At 35.4% G+C, this 22,066-nt stretch overlaps 1 protein-coding gene across 4 annotated transcripts in view; it reads left to right on the top strand.

The window, feature by feature from the left end:
• The window catches only part of LUZP2 (leucine zipper protein 2), a 422,350-nt gene that overhangs the window by 356,386 nt on the left and 43,898 nt on the right, over positions 1 to 22,066 (top strand). For all 4 annotated transcript variants that reach the window (XM_031459867.2, XM_031459865.2, XM_031459866.2 and 1 more), the window contains exon 8: positions 19,671 to 19,745. In XM_031459867.2, coding sequence (XP_031315727.2) covers positions 19,671 to 19,745 — 75 coding nt within the window. The remainder of the gene's footprint in view (positions 1 to 19,670; positions 19,746 to 22,066) is intronic.

The raw sequence follows: 22,066 nt of genomic DNA, 5'->3' as shown, positions 1-22,066 counted from the left end.
CGGGGCCTGGGCGTGGCTTGTCTTTCCTGCCAGCAAGGCATATGCCAGCAACAACCTGACACCCTGTAGGTGTGTCTGACTGATCAGCAAGCCCGCAGATTCTGGTTCTGTTTTTGTTTTCGTTTTTCTTTTACCAGGTACTAATTTAAATGTCTTTTGACTTTAAAATGAATATAGAACAAAAAAAGAGATGAAATGAGGCTGATGATATAGAAGCATTCTTCTCAGAATGTAGACCAAAAAAAACCACATTTCAATCTAATGTTTTCATATTTCTTTTTAATAAGCAATTTAATGAAAATGGAAACTGTATTGCTACTTAATGAGGTATAAAATTTTTCTCATTTAAAATTATCTACAAGGCTGTGAAAAGAGAGGTATAATCAAGTATTCTGGGTAATACGGAAAACAATGGGAGCACTTAGATTGGTCTTACCTATTTTAGGCATTTACTAAGCCTGTATTTTACTCACAACTGGTCTTACTATCTTCATCTCCAATCCACATAAGAGGCAGGATTGTGCAACAATTAAAAGCAGAGATTCTGGATCTAGGCCTCTGTGTTTAATACTGACTGTCAATTTCAGTATGAAATTGAACAAGATAAGTAAGCATGTGTCTCTTTTTTTCTCGCCTGTAAAATGAGATTAATGATAGCTTCTATATGATTACATTTATATTGAGAATCTAATGGATTGATATAAGTAAATTATCAACATGCAATCGTGTCTGGCACATATTAAGTGCACAGTAATTATCTATTATTGTTCAAAAAAAGGGATCATTCTTTTGATCACCCAGTGTTATGGGTTCTATCAGAAGCTTGGCTAGAATCCAGGCTCTTTCTACTCTTAAGTGAGTCACATATCTTCTTCGGGCTATTTTTCCAGCTGCAAAATGGTAATCATTACTACATTACAGAAATGTTGGGTGTATAGATAGTGTATGTGGATCAGCAATACAGATTGCCCTCATCTTCGCTTCTAGTTTTTTTTTTTTCCACTATATGCAGACAAAAATATAAACTTTTTTTTTCCCTCTTTCATGTTGCTTATAGGCAAGCCTGAGAGAAGATTGAGAGGTACTGTTACGTTTAGTTGAGAGAGACATAAATGGAATCCCCAGGGTACCATACTGGGACCAGCATCATGAATTCTCTCATTATACCAAAGGAAATGTGGAAAGTCAGGTTTTTTTCCAACATCTATATCTGATGGTGCTGTGGCACCCTGAGGTGTTGGCAATCAATGCATTATATTCCCTAATTGCACCAAGCATTTTCTCATATCATACATGGGCTTTACTTTTTTATTGCTCATGATGATTTTCCAAAAGACTGGTAAGATTTTCATTCAAAATTTTATACAATAAATTATAATATTTCTTCCTTTGAAGTTTTACCTCTTTGGTCTCTCTGTTGAGAGAAAAGTATATTAATTTCAATCTCTAATTGTACAGATATGACAAAGAAAAAAGTCTCTAAATTAGAGTTAATCCACTAGGGCCAAGCAGAAATTAATGAATTCAATGCAAGTTTCTCAGATAAATTCTAAGAGTCAGACACTGTGTTAGATGCAGTTTATGTAGCGGGAAACAATCCAAATGCAATACTTTCTGCAGGGAGTTTATGTTTATTTCAGATAAGTGGAAACTTTAGGTAATGCCCGGCACTCCAAAGAACATCCTTTGTACTGTGTGATTTTGTTATCTAAACTCCCACATGCCCTGTGTCCCTACTAAAAAAGAAAAATTCTCCTTTATTTATTTATGTAAAATTAGTTCTATTAAAGTATAATTTGTATTCAACAAAATTCATCATTTTAATTGGACAATTCTTTGCTTTTGACATATATACTATATATAGTGTAACTGTCAACATAATCAAGACATACACCTTTGCCATAGTCTCAAAAATAAAAGTTACCTTGGGCTCCTTTACTGTTAGACTCCTTCCCCAACTCCAAGTATATTCTTTCCTAACATGTCATAGAAATAAAAATAGTATAATGCTTTTGAATTTATTAGTGTTGATATATCTATCAATCATTTGTTCCTCTTTAATTTTATTTCACCTCATTTCATTTCCCTAGATGGATACACCACCACTATTTTTCTTCTCCATTTACCAGCTAATTATTACTTTGGTTGTTTCCAGTTTGGGACTATTGTGAACAATGCTGCTATGAACACTCAAACAAAGTTTTTGACTGCACATATATTTTGATTTTTCATGGGTAAATTTTGGAGTAGGATAGTTAGGTCGTATGGTATGTTTAATTTTATAAGAAACTGCCAGATTGTTTTTAAATTGGATGTACAGTTGTATTCTTACCAGCACAGTGTAAGACATCAATACAATCTACTTTCATGCCAATACTTGGTTTGGTCAGTCTTTTAAATTTTACCCTTTCTAATCATGTATCGTGGTTGAGCATGTGGTTACATTGCATTTCCCTAAGGTTACTGATGTTGAATTTTTTTCATATGCTTAATTTACATTTATATATCTTCTTTGTTGAAATGTCTATTTAAATGTTGAGCTCTTTTTTAAGTGTTTTATTTTTGTATTGGATTGTTTTTCTAATAATTGAATTGTAATGGTTATTTATATATTCTAGGTATAAGTTCTTTATCAGGTACATATTTTGCAAATGGTGGCTTGGCTTTGCATTTTTTTAACTGTGACTTTCACAGAGAGAAAAAAAGTTTTTTTTTTAAATTAAATTCAAGTTACAGATAAATGTTTCTTTGGTTTTAGAACTTTTTGTGTCTATCTTAGAAATATTTGCCAAATCCAAGGTCATAAAGGGTTGCCTCTTTGAGGAAGTTTTGTGTTTTCTTTTACATGTTTTCTATTTTTTGGTTCTTATCATTAAGTCTACCATCCACCTCAAATTAAGTTTTGTATAAAGTATGAATTAATAGATTGGGAGGATTTTTTTTTCTTTATTGATATTCAGTTGTTTCAGTTTCACCATAATTTATTTTTAACATAGTAATGATTGAGCTGAGAATTGACCACCTGATGTTCTAAGAAACATACCCGGAGTCGTGCACAAACTCACACCACTTAATTCATGAGCTCCTGCATAAGAAGTCCGTATACAACTCCCTGATTAGAAGCTTCCAACTTACCTTCAATGAGCAGACAAGTTTGGGAACCACTGCTTTAAGCTAGTCCTGCTATTATTAACCACAGCTTTCAAATGAGTTAACTGTGTCTCTCCGAGATTAAGGCACTCTGACTCCAGGGCCCCATGTTCTCAAATATTACATTATATAAATTGCAATTAACTTAAAAACTCTAAATATATACATGTGATTTATGCATATGTAAGATTATATATTCACATAAATATACTTATAAAATATGTATACTTGCATATATAAAGACAGATTGGAAGCATGCAAGAGTTGATAGAGAGTAGAGAGTAGGAAAATTGGAAAATGTAATTTGGGGATGGTCAGGGGTGTGGTGTTGTGGTTGGAGCATTTAAGAAACATTTTGAGAATTTGAGGTTTGAACCGAGTTTGGAAAGAGAAGTAGTTATGTAAGTACAAAAAATGGGGAAGTTTCTTTGAGGGCAGATGGAGCAGCTTGGTCAAATGGCCTGAAGCATGAGAGAGCACGAGAGTTTGAAATCGGCAAATAGTGAAAGGAGATGGTGGTGATCTGGGAAGAGCCAAGATGTGGAGTCAGAGCTGAAAGATGTGCCTAATTCAGGTACTGGAATGTCCTGTATTCCAGGTTAAGGACTCTGAAGTTTACCATTTATTAGTTTTGCTGAATTTAATCAATGACTATTATAGATAGATTCACCATTAATGCACATCATATGCAGAGTTTTGATTTTGAGTACAGTGCTGTAGACGGCAGTGAGCGCCAGTTCTCTTCACATTGCAGTGAAACCCTAAGTCCTTTGCAGGCGGATGCCACATTTCAGCATTAATTGCCAGATGCTACTGTCAAGAAGCACATTTCCCTGAATAGACTCCTATTTGCCAGTTCCAGGGATTAGCAATATAATTGGGTGTCAAAATGCATCCTTTCCACATCTTTCTCCACTCTTCCCGCTGTTTTCATAAAAGGAAAACCTAAAAGGAGTAAAGCAGGGGATCTTATCTAACTCTGGAACTCAGAAACGTATAATGATAAGCAGAGAGATGTTTCCAATTTATATTTATAACCACACAGAGAAGTAATTGTAAAATTTTCCTTTTAAATGCTTTTCTTCATTCTCACATTCTTTGTAGAAGTTCAGGCTTTCCTCACCTCTCCTGAATCATTGGCAGGGTTCCCTGACTTCAACACTTTCCTCCTCCAAGCTATCTTCCACACTGTCAAAAGAAGGATTGTCTGTTTAAACTTTAACTTTGCCCATTATTCCACTTCTAAATCCATTGTTTCCTGTTAGGCATTATAGGATTAAATTCAACCTCCTTAAAGGCTTGCAAGGCTCATCTCTACCTATCTCTTCAGTCTCATCAACAGCAAACCCTGACTCATAGAAGTCTTGCATTTCTTGTAGTTCTCTATTATTTCTTATCTCTGCTTTCCTTTGATTTCTTTGCTCTACATATCTTTCCATCCTTTTTTCACTTAATTAATCCTTAACAATTTTTAAAATTTTTATTGAAATACACTTCATACAGCATAAAATTAATCTATTTAAATTTTAAGATTCAGTGATTTTATTATTTTCAAGCATTTCTGCAACTATCACCAGAATCCAATTTTAAAACATTTTCAACACTACAAAAAGATACTTATGTCCATTAGCAGTCACTGTATATTCCCCTCCCCCTAGCCCATGGCAACTGCTAGTCTAATTTTTGTCTCTGTAGTTTTTCATATTTTGAACTCTTCATATAAATAGAATCATATAATATTTGGCATTTTATGCCAGGCTTCTTTGACTCAACACGATGTTTCCAAGGTTCATTCATGTTAGAGCAAACCTATTCATCAAATTATAGACATTAAGTTGCTTCCACTTTTTGGATACTATGAAAAGTGCTGAGACAAAATAGATTTTGTTCTTGCTTTTTATCCAGTCTGACAATCTTTGCATTCTGATTGAATTGTTTTATCCATTCACATTTAATGTTATTATTTATATGGTTCTATTTAGGTGTTCCTTTTCTTTTTGTTTTCTGTGTCTGTGATTTTTTTTTTTTTTAATTCAAGTAGAGTCAGTTATAATTGTGTCAGTTTCTGGTGTTCAGCATAATGTCCCAGTCATTCAGATATATACATATATTCATTTTCATAATCTTTTTCCTTAAATGTTATTACAAGATATTGAATATAGTTTCCTGTGCTATACAGAAGAAACTTTTTTTTAATCTATTTTTATATATAGTGCTAACATTTGCAAATCTCAAACTCCCAAATTTTTCCCTTCCCACTCCTTTTCCCCCGGCAACCATAAGATTGTTTAGTATCTTTGAGTCTGTTTCTGTTTTGTAGATGAGTTCATTAGTGTCCTTTTTTTTTTTTTTTTCCCTTTTTATGATTCTACATATGAGTGATATCATACGGTATTTTTCTTTCTCTTTCTGGCTTATTTCACTTAGAATTTCGCCAGGTCCATCCATGTTGCTGCAAATGGCATTATTTTATTCTTTTTTTCTGATCACTGAGTAGTAGTCCATTGTATAAATATACCACAACTTCCAATAATAATTGGAAAAGAAAACTTGTGTATTATCTTATACATCCTCAAATCAATAGTCTCAATTAGACTAAGGTTTTGGAATCAGGCATATGAGGATCAATTGCCAAATTCTAATAAGGCACCTTTAAGATTTTCTTGCCTCCTCTGCTGAGTTGTTGTAACAATAATACCTAAAGAGTTTTGCAAGGTTTAATAAAATGACATTTAAGTATCAGTGCAGTTCTTAGTACACGGTAAATATTCCATAAATTTTCATTGGTACTATTATGCCCATTTTACAGTTGAAAATAACTGAAGATCTGGGAAAATAAGGGTATTTGACAATAAGCTTAAAGCTAATAACTCAAAAAGGAAAGACAAAAGACAAGTATTTGAAGGTATATTTCAAGACTCTTTCCAACACCCCTAATTATAAACATTTAATAATAAAGATTGGGTGAAGGAGTCAACAAAGTTCATGTGCCCGTTCATGTAGATGTGTGCTTAGGAGCCAACTGTACTTTATCCTTATTGGTGGTTTTAGTCATTATCCTAATTAGCTCAGTACAAATATATTTAAACATTAGGAAAATAAAATCTGTGTTATTAGATATCAGATAATTTTCAGCCAGTTTTTTTTCCATCCAGTACATTTGGAAGCTAGTTTTTTGTAACATAGAAAGAAAACCTACATCTTTATTGCCATTTGGAATGTAGTAAAAGTCAAAATAGAAAATCCCCACCAGGACTTTATACCATCCTCTATTGTAGCACATACTCTGTGTAAAATGGGAAGTAATTGTTAGTTTATGCATGAATATCCTTCTCTATAGTGTACATTCTTGGAGTGCAGAGTCTGCATCTTTATATCCTCATAATTTGCATATTGACTGTCACAGGGTAAATAACTGATAAATATTTGTGAAATCAAATTTAACAGATTTGAATATAAGTCATCATTTTGCTAACCATTTGGCAGATGTATTAGCAACTGAGCTTGGGGAGAATTTAAGATCTCTAATTTAAGGTCTCTAATAAGGTGACTAAGTATTAAATAATGTGGTAGAAGCTTGGTTAAAAATGAAAGTATCTCCCTTTATTCATTATATAAATTATTATTGTTATTATTGTTATCTTTTTTTTTGTTGGACACCAACTATGTGCCTTGATCACATTTAAAAGTATCTACAAACCTTACAAAGACCTTCTAAGTCATATTGTAAGGTAAAGCTAATTTATTTAACAAAAAATTTGAGAGGCTAATATTACCTGGCGTTTTTCCAGGTGCTTATATGATTCACCAGTGAACAAAATTTCCCTACTTGGTAGAAATTACGTTCAAGTAGATGTGATAGGCAATACTCAATAAACAGAAAAAAAAGTTTACATAGTATATTAGAAAGTTAAGTGCTATAAGAAAAAGAAAAAGGAGAGAGGAATAGAGGAAGGGGAACTCCAGGTAGGAAGTAAGGTAGTTTGCAACGTGAAGAGTTTAGAATCAGCTCTTTAAGCAGATGACACTTGAGCCAAAAATTAGGAGAGTAGTTTGAGAGAAATATGGGTGAACTTTGGAATCATCAAGTTATCTATAGAGTTTGCTGGACCACCACAAACTTCTGTTTGCACGTCTAGTAAAAACAGAAAAGAACACTTACTTTGTCCAGCTTTTTAACTATTAAATATATGTGTAAATTATTTAGAACGTGACTTGCATAAACTAAACACTGGCTAATGTTAAAAAAAATAGAATGTGCTAAAAACGTGGATCATGTTGTACATAATTGCATGAGAGGTGAGGTGTTGACATAGTTTGCAAAGCTCTCTGTTCCATTTCTGGGTGAATACCACACATTTCTAGGGCTTCAGGTATTCCTGAGAGTGTAGCTTAGCCCTGTAATTGCCAAATTCTGTGTCTTTTGTTTCCACTTTTAAATTCGAATGAAAAGAGCAAAATAAGTCTGTTGGGAAATTGGCCTTGGAAATATATTAAAAATCCCTACTAAAATGCATTAAAATGAATTTAAAGGGGAAAAAAAGTACACATTTAGAATAGTAGGGAATTTGACAAGCTGGTATCTAGACATTTCAATACTTGCTACTTTCAACAAAAATTCACTTAATGGAATAAAAATTTTGAAAGGATGTTTGGAATAAACATCCAGAGCAGCTGCTGTACTTTGGCAGTGACAAAATTAAACAATTGGCATCGCCCAGCCTTCAAACGGCAGGATGACTTGCACGAATAGAAGGGACTATGATATTCATGCAGATTCATGTAGGAAAAAAAAAACTATTCAAAATATTTACCACTGACTTAATCCTGACAACAACAAAATTTCGTGCTGGCTTTTATCCACTGTCCCTTCAGGACTCTTGTCAGTGATGTTAATAAACCAGCAGTTCCTGTGCCTGATGGAAGGAAGTGCGGCCATTGTCTGTTCTGTCAATTAACTGCCAGAGAGAAGAGATTTACATGATGGACTGAAAGTGCTCTTAGAGGAGCATTCTTTGGACTGTTAAAGTGAGGACTGGAAATCCTCAGAATGTTCAACTAGCTAATGAGTTCTCTTAAACTTTGAGACTCCTCAGACACAAATCAGGGACAAAATAACAATAGTAAGTGCTTGGAGAAAGATAAGAAACCTCTTTTTTTTAGCATGCTATGTGATACCAGCATCAAATTTACTCATTCTCACTTTTTCATCCAATATTTATTACACATCCTCTAGGTACTGGGCACTACTCTAACAATTATCTATTCAGGGGTTAGCCAAATGGGAAGCAATTCGTATTGTGAACAAGCCTATTGTCCAGTGAGGGAATGAGACATTTAATACTCAGATAAATGACAACTGTAATAAGTAGGTATTTAATTTAACTAGTGTACATTAATGTAGTCATGCAAATTGTTTAAATATTAAACCACCTGTGTACCAAGTAGAAAATAACCATTGTCTCTTTCACCTGGGCCCTTCTTCTCCTGGAACACTGCACCTGCCCTGGACGCTTCACTATCATTCAGCAATACGTCACCAACACTATAGCAAAATGGCTCTGCTGTAACATCTTGATAATCTTATGTATCTCCACATAGGTCACACAGGCGAGGCTAACCTGTAGTTTAACCCAAATCTTGGTGGAATACCCTGTGATCTTCTGTGGAACATGGAAGTATAGGTAGTCTTGTTAGAAGCTGTTGAAGGACTATTTCTCATTGACCTCTGTATCTTGCAGGAGGCTGGGATGAAGCAGTTTCCTATCCACCTTCCTAGTGCCAGTGAGGCATGGGGTTTTCCGTATCACACCTCTCCCCCTCCTCTGCATCAAGCTGTAGGCTGTAAAACTGCTTTGCTGTGGTTTAGAATTGAATCCCCAGTGGTAGAAAGACCCACCACTTGTGTTGTCTGGCATGTGAAACCCCAGTTTGATACCATTCACTAATACTAAAAACGTGAGTTGCCAATGCCATACTGATCTTCCTTATGTTTTGAGTGTGAGGAATAAACTGTCCATATTGATTTGGGCTCATGTCTCTTTCCTGGCTGAGTCTGTGCGACTGTGGCAAGCTGCTTAAGAGCTGCCACGATGCTGATGCTTAGGGACAACTTGACTGCTTGACACCTGTCAAGCAGGAAACTCCGAGGATGAGCTCCAGCACTGAGGATAGAGTGACATTTGTTGGTTCATGTCTGTACCATACCAGTCATTTTATATTTTGAATATCACAACTAGTGAAAGTAATAGGAAAATACAGTATTTCAAAAGAGAATATAAAAAAGATACTAAAATTAGGTTTGCAGTTTAGAAATGGATCTCTATGAGAATTAGCATTTCAACTAAGATCTAAGGGATGAGTAGGAATTGACCTGGGGGAACAAAATGATAGCGGGAATTTTCCACAATTCCAGGCAAAAAGAACGGTACATGTTAAGACACTGAAGTGTGTAAGAGTACACTTCATTCAATGAACTTGAAGAAAACCAACGAGACATTATACAGCCCATTGGATAGAGATATCGCTTCTCTGCTGACAGCCTAGTAAAATCCGTGTAATCCTACTAGTAAAGCAGGAGTTCCTGAGACATTAAATAGAACAATGTAATTTTGTTGCCGCGCTATGCGGGAGACACGTTGATAGCTTCAGTGGTGAACATAGAGATGCTTAAGAAGCCCTTTACACTGTGAGCTTCAGGAAGACAAGGATGTTGCCTTGTGTTGTATTCATAACTGATCTCATACCAGAGTGCTAGCAGTAATACTTGGTAAATGAAAATGTGAGAAAAGGAAGGAAGAAAGGAAGGCAGGCAGGAAGGAAGGAAGACAGGGAGGAAAGGAAGAGGGGTGGGAGGTTCTCTATTTAGAAGGGTATAAAATTTATAAAATGCCTGGGATATATTAGGCCTGCAGTAAATATCTGTTGAAAGACTGACTGGGGGAGGAGAAAGATATAATAAAGAAATTCCATACACTGAAATACATAATAAAATAAAATGAATAAATTACAACCTGAAAAAATTTATCTGGCAATTAATATAAGTTCCAAATTCCTAGCATACATTTTTGATGTACTCCACACAGGTCTCCCTGAAGAATTTCTATTGTTGGCTTGTTGAGGGCAATTTTAATAGAGAAGATGGACACATTCTAGACTAGTCCCAGGACCAGGGGTGTAGGGTTGTAGCATTATTGGCCTCAGTTGGGTGGGGTGGACTGTCTAGTCAAACAAAAATAATAGCCTCTAAAGACAGTACAGGCACAAACTGAAAAGCCTCAAACTGAATATGAGTAAGCTTGAATTTTATTGTAAAGGCAGTAAGAATAACTAAAGTTTTTTTGATCAAGGAAGAACAGGCTACAAGGAAGGTTCATAAGAAACAAATACAGTGGAGTATGTAGGATGACTTTCCAGAGAAAAGCAGAGACTAAAGACAGAGGACGTAATGTGACAGTTGCAGAAATCTCGTGAAGAGCAGAAATGAGGACATACCTCCAGTCATCATAATAAAAACAGTAGAGAGGGAACAAATGGAATTTATGACTTGCTGGGCATAGGCAGAACAGTAGTTTTGAGATTGAGACAGAGATAAAAAATGTGTGACACACAGAATAATAATTTATTAATTCATTTTCTCTTGGTTATGTCTTGAGTTTTTATTCTTTTAATAGTCTGTCCATATTGAAGAGCAAAATTTTGGTTTTTTTATGTTATCTAAGAAATTTTTGCTTCTCTCAACATCATAAAAATCATTTTCCAGAAGTTCTATATTTTTATATTTTACATTTAGGTGTATAATTCATGTCAAATTATGTGAATTGTGTAAAGAAAAGGTGGTTTGATTTTACACACACACAGACACACAGTCTCTAATTCCTTAACGCCATTTATTGAAATTATTATTTCTCACACATTGAAATACATTTTTATCTTTGTCAAAAATTAAATGGCTGTGTACATTTTCAATTGACTATATATATTTGAATACATTTCTGGATTCTCTTCTATTTTTGTACATGTTTATTCTTATACCAGCACCACACTGTATTATTGTAGCTTTAGAATTAGTCTTGAAATCAGACAGCTTAAGTCGTACACTCTTGTGTTTTTTAAAAGATTATTTTAGATACAGGTTTTAGAGACAGTTCATTAGCAAATTTACAAAAAAAAAAATCTTGGGGGAATTCTAACTTGGTTTGCATTTTATCTATAGATTAATATGGGAAGAACAGATACCGTAATATTGAATACTTCAATTCAACAGCATTTAGTGTTTCAATTCATAGACATGGTATATCTTTCCACTAATTTAGAATTTCTGCCATTTCTCCCAGTAATGTTTTGTACTTTTCCACATAAAGGTTTTTCATGTATTTCATTATTTTTTTCTAATAATTTTAATGTTTTCCCTTTTTTCACCCTCCTTCTGTTATTCTACTGCACATGTTAGTGCTTTTAGTATTGTTCTAAAGATCTTTGAGCCCCCTCCCCATTCATTGTTTTTTAAACTTTTTGTTTCTCTCACTGCTTTGCAGAATGGATTTCTATTGGTGTCACTTCATATTTAGAAGCTCTTTCTTCTGTTATCTCCATTTTTTTTGATAAGTCTACCCAGTGATACTTTCCTTTCTAGAATTTACATTTGGTTCTTTCTTATAATATTGTTTTCCTGCTAAGATTACCTATCTCTTCATTAATTAAGGACATGTTACCTTTAATTTCTTTGTGGTATTTTTAATAGCTGCCTTATGGTACTTTCCTATCATATTCAATATATGAGCCATCTAGATATTGGCTATCATTGCCTACTCTTTTGTTTAACTTTGGATCATGTATTTTATTTCTTTGAATATCTGGTAAGATTTTATTTTGTGCTGGACATTGTCATTTATATGTTACAAAGATTCTGGATTTTATCTTTTTCTGAAGATAATTAATTTTTGTCCAACAGTGCAGCTACATACTGGCATTCACTTTGATGTAGAGTTGGCTTTAGGTTTTGTCAGTGCAGATATGTGAGAGTCCAGGATAATACTTCAGCTCCCTTTACCTGACTGAGCTAAAGCTCCAAAAATCTTCCCCCATCCCCACTTTCCAGAATCTTGTCTAGGTTTTGATTTAGACATTCTTACCCCAGGCCTAAAGTAGACTTTATACTAGGGTAGGACTTGGCAAACTTTTTCTGTAAATGATCACATAGTAAATATTGTGGTCTTTGCAATTTTATGTGGTCTCTACTGCAACTACTCAGTTCCACTATGGTAGCACAAAAAGTTAGACAACACATAAAATAAAGGTGGCTGCATTGCAATAAAATTTTATTTACAAAAACAGACAGTAAGCCAGATTTGGACTTTTGTAGTTTGTAGTTTGCCAATTCCGGCTTTAGTGGCCATTAATCTAAAGGCTGTCGCTTTGATGCCTGTGGTGTTAATAAGGTTTATGAATGTCTCTAGAATGCTAACATCCTTCTGCAATGCTCAGCCTCCAGTGTTTCTGCTCTGCTGTCAGCCATGTAACAATTACTTTGTGATTAGCCCAGTGTAAAGTATTGCTCTGTGTAAATGGAGCCCAACTCTCAGCCAAGGACTTAAGGAACACCACCACCACCACCACCAACATCCCCTGACTTTTGGAAGCCCTGCTCTGCTGCCCTACTCCATATACTCGTCATTTATTCTGCCCCCAAATCTGATCTCTGCCTCCACAGTTCAGTCACAGTGATATGCTTGGGCCACAGCCCTTTGCACCTCGTCCAGGAAATTGTCCTCATGCACAAAACAGTGTGTAATCATAAGTCGTACCTAGTGAGTTTCCCATAGTTCAAGGTTCACAACCTGGCATAATTAGCTCATAGTTGTCACTGTGTCATATCTAGAGGAAGTTTTGAATCTTTTTTATTTTTAAATAATAAAAATATAAATATCTAACAATTTAATTAATAAAAATGAATTTAATTTACTCACAGTAACTGAAAATGCAAGGTTCATTTGACTTCAGGTATGGTTTAATTAAGAAGTTTTCTCAGTCATTAGATCCTGTTATATACTTGGTATTTTATATGCTTTGCTTTCTTCTGTATGACAGTTTTAACCTCATTTTTATTTTAGAAGTAGTGCCTTTTAGAGTTTAGACTTAAACATCCTCACACTATACTACCAAGAGAAAAAGTACATACTTTTTATCATTCAGATGATGAAAGACAGCTTTTATCCTAGAAGCTACCAGTAACATTCTTGCCTTTGGCCTGACGTTAATTAGATGCCTAAACCCAGTCAAAGTCATTTGACTGGAGTGTTGAGGTAGAGTAATTGCTCTAAGATACTGCATCCTCATCTCTGGAACCAGGTGTGGAGATAATGTCTCCTAAAATGTATGGCCGAGAAAGTCTCCTCCAAAGTCTAGGTGTTCTTGAGGGGAGAAAGCGAATCAGTATTAAGAAGAAGACAGTAAAAATTTACCTATGGTAGGTTTTTTCTTTAATGGCCAAAATTACTACATGCATATGTATATACACATAATGGCAATAAGACACTCATAAAAATTTAAATTTGAGAAAAGTTATATGCATCTGTTCTTATTTCCCAGTGGAAAGCCTTCCTGAACTTTATACTTTTTACATATTAACATTTACTTTTAATAGCACTTATAACCAGATGTTATGCTAAGCTATTCCTGTGCAATTTACAATCTAAATTTGGTCCTTTTAAATATATTAGTCATCCAATTCCAAGTCGCTCAGAATTACTCCCAAGTAAATGTTGAAATGAGCAGAAATTGCATCAGAGAATCTGATGGCCAAAGATAACCCTGGTACTACAAACTTACACGCTTATTAGAATGAGTAGAAGCAGGGAGGAGATGTTGGCTTTCTGCCTTTTTACCAAAATGATAAAGTGGAATGTAGGGTAGTGGTGTTTGGGTCTGTGTTATATCTCTTGGGTATTATCCACAGCTTCTAGGCTAGTACAGTTGAGCAGGGGGTATGTGCTTCATATATACCAACAGATGCCTTGAATCATACATTAAAAAAAAAATCCAATTATTATCCTTTCACCAAATACCAACTACACTCTGCTGAGTACTTGAAAACATCTCTCTTATGAGTTTATTATTCTCATTGGATGAATAATCTTAAACACACACAATTAGTTCAGTCTTCTAAGAGGCCTCCAAACCTTTCTAACCATAAAGTATACTAATAAATTTTGAGCACTTATTATTCAAAGTATCTATATTTATTAGTTATAAGTTATATGCACTCATGTTTTTAGTGGTTAGGAGAAGGAGAACCAGTTTTGGATCCAAACTGCCTATGTTTGAATTCCAGATCTGTCCTTTCCCAGCTGTGTGACCTTGAGTGAGGTAGTTACTATATCTATGTCTCACTTTCCTCATTTAAAAGGGAATGGAAGTAATACTATTTACCAAACAGAGTTGTTGTGAGGAATACATGTGTCTCTCACAAATTTAGGCTGTTGTTGCTATCTTTTATTATCATCTTATTATTTTATTTCCACATTACATACATTATAAACATAAAATGAAAGGAAAGCAGTGGTGAAACTTAAAAAATACATGACTATAAGTTCTAATATTTTTGTATTAGAACAACCATTGGATATTTCAGAATAAAAATACAGAATACAGAGTACTTTATAATGCCACCTATTTTACATTATTAAAATGTAAAATTTATCATGTTTTCTTCCCACACTCCAGTGGAACTTCTCTTGTACTCCCTAACCACATTTCTGCAAAATGTGGGTTCTCACTGGTTCCAGAATGTATAGCAAGTATCATCTTATGAATAACAAATTAACGAACATATTTTTAGAACTTGTTTTACGATGCCACCTAAAAGCTTATTGTAATGTTGGCTGTTATTGCCGGGCACCTAAAAGACTCCCCTACTGTAGTTCTCTGCTGACCTATGTCCTCAACAAATGAGTCACAGTAGTCTTGTAAGATTGTCTGTTGTAACTTTGTAGTGACCAAAACACCAGGAGAAGGCTCTGTTCTGAATTCCCTATTCAGAGTCTGTATATCCACTTTCTTGATCTGGCCCTAGCTGGGACCATGTCCAGTTTAGTCTTTCCAAGCAGAAGGCCATGCCAGGGAAGCGTCTGGTTAGACTTCATTATGCTGATACCCCTGTGGTGCTTATTTTTTCTATGTTTTATCAGAATATTAAAGAGCTGAGATAATTGGCACTCGGAAGTCTGGGCTGTCCCTCCCATCATCTCCATTTAGCCTCATAGCAGGGATTTAAATTTTGTAAATGTTGTTTACTCATTTTGTGAAAGGCATTGCTAATTATTAAGACTCAGTGGTGACCAAAAATGTTTTAATTTCTTCTATCTTTGCATCTAAGCTGTTTATCATTCACTTGCATTTCAATCAATCTTGCAGAGTGTGTGAGAAAGAGAAGAATGACTGTGCATGCCCTAAGAGGAAAGTCAATCTTTTGACTTGCTCCTACTGCTTTCTGTGTTTTGGTGAGAAAACACGCACACACAGACATACACACGTACAAATACACACATCAGTGCAACCCAGTTGTTATACTTGGTTTAAGGTGAACCTTGATTTTAGACTATATTTTCTTGGCTTCTGAAAAAAAAATGTTTTTCTGAGTTGAATTATAAAATCTGTTTGTTGTAAGTTTACCTTAGAACTTGTTGCTTGGAAAACCCCTGCCCTGTCTGTGTCTCTGGTATGTTTCCTATCTTTGATAATGATAATTTTGGAGCCAACAACTTTTTTGTAGTACCTGGACGCCAGAAGTCGAGGAACAAGTTTGCAGGTCGCTCAAGGCAAATGGATGGGACTTTATGGCCCCATTATCTGTGCTGCTTTCTTCTGCTGTTGCTACCAATAATCTACCTTCACATCCACATTCACAGGACATATATGTTTTCCATTGACCTCATAAGTTTTATTTATGTTTAAGAGTCTAATACATTTAGTGTTAAAATTGTTTCGGGTCCTTTTCAGAAGACAGTAAGTTATAAATATTTTCATAGTCTATAAACCTCAGAGAAATTCACTAGAAAATTAAAAAGAAGATAGCTGGGTATTCTTATCCAGAAGGAAAGAAGTGGGGCAGGATTAAGATAATCCTTGTCCCAGTGAGTTTCCAGAAATATTAAATTACAAACTTAACAAGTGAATAATGAATTGGAACCTTGCAGATTTATCCATTTGCCAAAATTTTGTAAAATGATTTATTGAAATTTCAGATACAATTTAACTACCTAATACTATGTCCTTTCTGTTTGCTCCATTCACCATTCATCCATACAGTCAGGTTTCTTAGAAAAATAAAAATAAATATAAAAAGACAGGTTTTGCATTTTAAGGTGGATTCTTGAGGAAAACAGCAAGGAACAGCTGCAGAAGTCATAGGCTGGATGGCAGAGCCAAACCAGGCTCTGGTGTTTTGTGGTCCATAAAAATTTGGAGGTGTGGAGCCTCGTATTTTTTAAGTAAGTTAAGAATTATTATATGGACTCTAGTTTCTCGTTATGTTATAGGGCTCAAATGAGAAAAATATAAAAATTAAATGTTACAGTTTCTTGGTGTAACTCTTATTAGGAAGAATACACTGACTTCTCAGGCCTCTCTGAGGAACCCCTCCTCTCTTCTTTATTTCGGTTTATCAGTCCGATCTCATACTGTGATTTTTCACTTTACATGCTTTCTACCCTGTGTACATTTTCAACCTGTGTCCACCGATGATATTTCCTTCTTAGTCTCAAAAAAAAAAGAATCCCCCCATAGATACTCTCAATGACTGAATGTGGGTGAAAGCTACTCTAGAATGGTGACTACCTCCTCTTAAGTAACCCTACCCTTTTTTTCATGGGAGTTAAATTGAGAAAACAAATAAATGACTTAAAACACGTTAAGTTTCACTATGTGGTAAACTCTCCTGTCTTTCATAGGCCCTCTGATGATTTAAAGCCCACAGAACTATTAATGTTTTCTATAATTTCATAAATACTATGTATGAATTAATCCAATTGCTGATCCTTTCAAAACTAGGACCAACCTGTGATAATATGGGTTAGTATCTGTAATTCCTGTGATTACTTTTCCTTACTATCTTTGTAAACTTTTGTCTCCCAAGATCTACTGGCTAGATTTTACCAGGTTCAGTCAGTTCTTAGTAGGGGTTAATACTTAAAATCCTGGGAATTAGAGCTATACGCTTTCAAAGACATAGCTGCTATTTCTGTTGGAATTTATTTATTTAATCTTTGTCTGTTGGGATTTCGGGGCCGAAACCCACACAAGAAGGGAGAGGGGTGCTGGCAGGAGGACTTGTGTCTGTGCAGACCCTTCTGGACCGCAGACAAGTAACGACAGCGTCTTGGGGAGAGAGGCTGCCCACCAAAGAGGACCTGGAGAAAGAAAATAGCATGAGAACATTTGTGAAAGTGGAAAGGAGTCCAAGACATGGGGACTTGCTGGGCAGCACTAACTCCCTTCCAGATGGTGACCAGGAATGTTGACTGGCAGTGAGGCTGGTGCTGAGTGCCAGGGAGCTTGCCCACAGCCCGCAGGAGTGTGGGTTGGCTACTACTCCACCGAGACCCACTCATTCCCCTCCCTCTCTTCCCTAACTCCTGACCTAGGCCTAGACGCTGGGGATAGATGGAAGAGTCACTCCTTCCTTCCCTTGGGGCTCAATCCCATGGACAAAAGCTGGCTCTGGCAGGGCCTGGGGTAGCAAGGACTGTCACAGGGTTAGTCTTGAGTGCTCTGTGGTTGAGGAAGGTAGCTGGACCCAGGGCAGTCACGATGCAGGGCCAGCTGGTTGTTCTGAGCCCAGACTGAGGCTTATAATCCAGAAGTACCCCCTGACCAGAAGTCAGGTGGCGGGAAAGACAGAGACAGACAAAACCAAGGGGGACCCAGGGGAGCCAGGGCCCAACAGCTTGTGAGTGTCCACTTACTTGTAGGTGCCCTCAAGTTGGAAGCCACTCTCTTCATCAGCTCTCTCTCTCTTTTATTCAGAATGATTTTTTAAGCATTATTATACATTTACAAGTGCATGTATATTTTTTATATACATGGATTAGGTAACTGTTTAAGGACAACAACTGCCTACTGGACAGTTATTTTCTACAAGAGTGAAGTGTGGAAAATTGATCAACTTAGGAGATAAAAGCTATACATGGACATAAAGGGTGGATATAGGTTTTCATAATCAAAGACAGTATCCTCACCCTCTCCTCTTGCCCAGGTGTTCACGATAGGGCAAAAAAGGTCAATCAAGGACAGAGCTGAGGAGTGCTGTTTCCCAGACTGTGAGGGAGGGAAGGGAAGGGAAGGGCAACAGACAAACAGGCACTTCGGTGGTTGGCTACAGCCTTGCTACAAGCCCACAGCACTGGGCTTGGAGATCCAGACTGGGGACGTCCTGGTCACTGAAGAAGTGATGAGCTCCCTGCTGCTGACTTCTTTCAGGCGAACTCAATCCCCTAGCCTCACAAAAACATTAGAAAGAACTCCTCTTTGCTCCAGATTTAAATTCTTTTCATTTTCTAAATGTAGGAAACAGACAAAAGCCAGATGTATAGAGAGGCTGGGATGCCAGCCTTTCTGCAGGTCCTTCGTGAGCCCACAGAGCACCTCCTTGTCAGTATATAACTCTAGTCAGTGTATAACTTCACAGTAGCTTGGAATTGGTGGAGGCAGGACTTTAAAACATGTCTTTCAAATTTGAGGCTCTTTTCTTTTAACAGTACGGTTGCAAAATTACAGAGATACGGTGGGACAGAGAGTTGTATTGGTTTAAAACTGAAAAATAAAAACAGTGAATATGCTATTACGTTAGGCTTCTTAGGGCGCCTTAACAAAACACCACAGCATGGGTGGCTTAAACGACAGAAATCTATTTGCTCGCAGTTCTCAGGGCCGGAAGTCTGTGATCAGGGTGCTAGAGGACTCAGTTTCTAGTGAGAGATCTTTGTGGCTTGCATGTGGTGCCTTCTCACTGTATCTTCGTCCTGTGTGAAGGTGGAGAGAGATCTCTGGAGTCCCTTTCTCTTCTTATAAGGACACCAGGTCTGTGGGATTAGGGCCTCAGCTTTATGACCTCATTTAACCTTAATTACCTCCCTAAAGGCCTTATCCTCAAATACAATAGCATGAAGAGGGGTGGGTTAAAGCTTCAACATATGAATTTTAGGGGACAGACATAATTCAGTGCATAACAATTAGAAACATTACTGATGGATTTATATCACAGGCATTTTCAGGGACTTGAGCTGGGACTTTGCAACTAGATGTTTTGATCCAGTGAAGCATTTCGTGCATATTCATCCAGAACAACATTTTCTGCAGCTTAACCAAATGACCATGTAATAGAGTATTTTAACCTGCACTCTAAATGAATTTCAAAAAAAGTTATTTTTTTCAATTCTGTGGCAATGAATGACAGATACTTAAAGTGGAGGAGGAAGATTATAGAATTTACTAAAAAGATTTACATTTCTTTCATTTTACAGGCCCAACAGCTCACTGATCTGGAACGGAAATTAACTGTGGCCAAACATGAGCTGGAGAAAGCAGCTCTTGACCGGGTAAGTTTACCTCCATAAGCCGTCACCACTTTGGTTTTAGCAGATGAAGCTAGGGTACACTCATTGCTTCCCTGGATTTATTGATGCCGTTCCAGGCGCTGTGCATGTAAGATTATTGTAGAATTCATGAGCATTTGATATTTTTGGAACCCAGTTCTTTTCTTGTTTTTGCTGCTACAGGAAACTGACACCAGGTTGAGGCTCTGTGATTGCCTGGCCTTATTTTTCACCTTACTGGCACACTTGTTCTCTAACGCAATCAATAAGAGAATCAAATCACTGTATTTCAGACTTAGAAAACAAACACCCACATTGCTGTCATTCAGACACATATGAAAAGTCTATGATGAAGTAATATAGTCAATCCAGGAGTAACCTGCATTTTACCAAACCTGAGACCCATCCTCTGCTTGAAAACTATGATTGATTAGATTGGAGCTATTGGCCATCATTCTGTCTGGCAGTGGGAAAATAGACACTCTCTCATGGAAGAGATCATCTTGAGAATTTTTCATTAATTTATACACAGTATTTGGTGTGTAATAAAAATATTGCTAGACATGTGAAGAGAGAATGCAATCTGATCAATATATATAGAAGAAAAATATACCTGGAGCAACTGATTCAGATATTGGAGTGAGAAAATCAGTACTCAAGAAGTTAACATCTATTATACATATTTATATATTTCTAAAAGCATGCATATATATTACATTAAAATAAAACCAAAACTGATTAAAGAATAAAAATTTTCATTAGACTTGAAATCTATAAAAAAGTCAAGTAGATATTCTGAAACTAGACTGACATAATTCATGTAATCAAGAATTTAACTGATGTGTTTAATAGCAGATTGAATGATTGGACATAGTAGAACTGAAGACTAGTGAAATGAGAGGAAAATTGATATGAAATACCCATCCTAGTGTGTAGAATGTACAAATAAGTGGGACGTAAACAGAAAGAGAATAAGAAATGTATGAGACAGTTTCAGAGTTTCTAAACATATGTATAATTCTTGCTCCAGAAGAAATGACAAGCAGAAGCAATATTTGTAGTGATAATGACTAAAAATTCTCCATAGCTTTGAAACATATCAAGCACAGATTTAAAAATATAAATAATCCATAACCAGGTTAAATAAAAAGACAACCACTTTATAGTCAAATTGGTGGATTTAAAAAAAGATGAGCTAAAATAGAAAATGAATAGTGAAATGGTAGATATCAACGTAAGTAGTCAGTAATTGTAAATTTTAAATGGTTAAAATATTTGGATAAATAAATGGATAAAGTATTCCGAGTACAAGACTAAAATTATAAGACCACATTAAACAAAATGTCTAAGATTCATACAAAAGATACCTATAAATATAAATAAACAGGAGATCTGTAAGTAAAAGAATAGGGAAAATGAGGTAAACTATGCACACAGAAATGTAAAGAAAGCTAGTGTATCAATATGAACATCACTAAAAGTAAACTTGAAGAATTTTTAGTGATAAGAAGAGAGTCTCATCTAGATCATCAAAGAGAAAAATATCACAATCCTAACCAATGTGCACACCATATTTATTTTAAATGTATGTAAATATTTAAAACTACACTTAAGTTTCCTGTGCTTTTTCATTATCTGCTATATTTCAGTACAGCTTATTAAAATAAAAGGTACTTAGCCCTGGCAGAAAAATGGAAATGTGAATAAAAACAATGCGATATCATCTCAACACTATCAAATTGATAAAAATTTAAAAGTCTGGTGATATGAAATTCTGATACACTAGTAATGGGAGTGTAATTATTAAAATCAGTTTTTAAATGTGTGTACCTTAAAATTTTCACTTATCCATATGTACTTGAAAACATGCTTCAGGACCAAAATTAGCAATGTTTGTATTAATCGTAAATGGAAATCATTTAACTGCTTACTGTTAGAATTAATATATATAATCCATATATTTTCCATACTTATATTTTCAAATAATAATCAAAATTTAATATTAATAAATATAAAGGTACCTCTATAAATACTGATGCATTTATAACATACACTGTTGAGTGAAAAAATACGTACAGTATTTCACAATTGTTCCAATATACAAAAGACATTTTGTTTTGATAATATTATACAAATAAAGTAGAAAGATACATATCAAATTCGTGGATGCAGCTGCCTTCATCTCACCAAGATTCCAGCTTTATGAGTTTTTTTTTTTTAATATATGAAAGAAGTTTATACCAATTTATGGTAATCTCTGACCATACCCAACTCAAACTGTATAATATTACATTTTAAAAAAGAAATGACTTTTTATATACTTG

The sequence above is a fragment of the Camelus dromedarius genome, chromosome 12, assembly GCF_036321535.1.
Source record: "Camelus dromedarius isolate mCamDro1 chromosome 12, mCamDro1.pat, whole genome shotgun sequence".
Classification (NCBI taxonomy): Eukaryota; Metazoa; Chordata; class Mammalia; order Artiodactyla; family Camelidae; genus Camelus; species Camelus dromedarius.
Note: the sequence above shows the minus strand (reverse complement) of the source record. Positions and strands in the feature narration are given on the sequence as shown.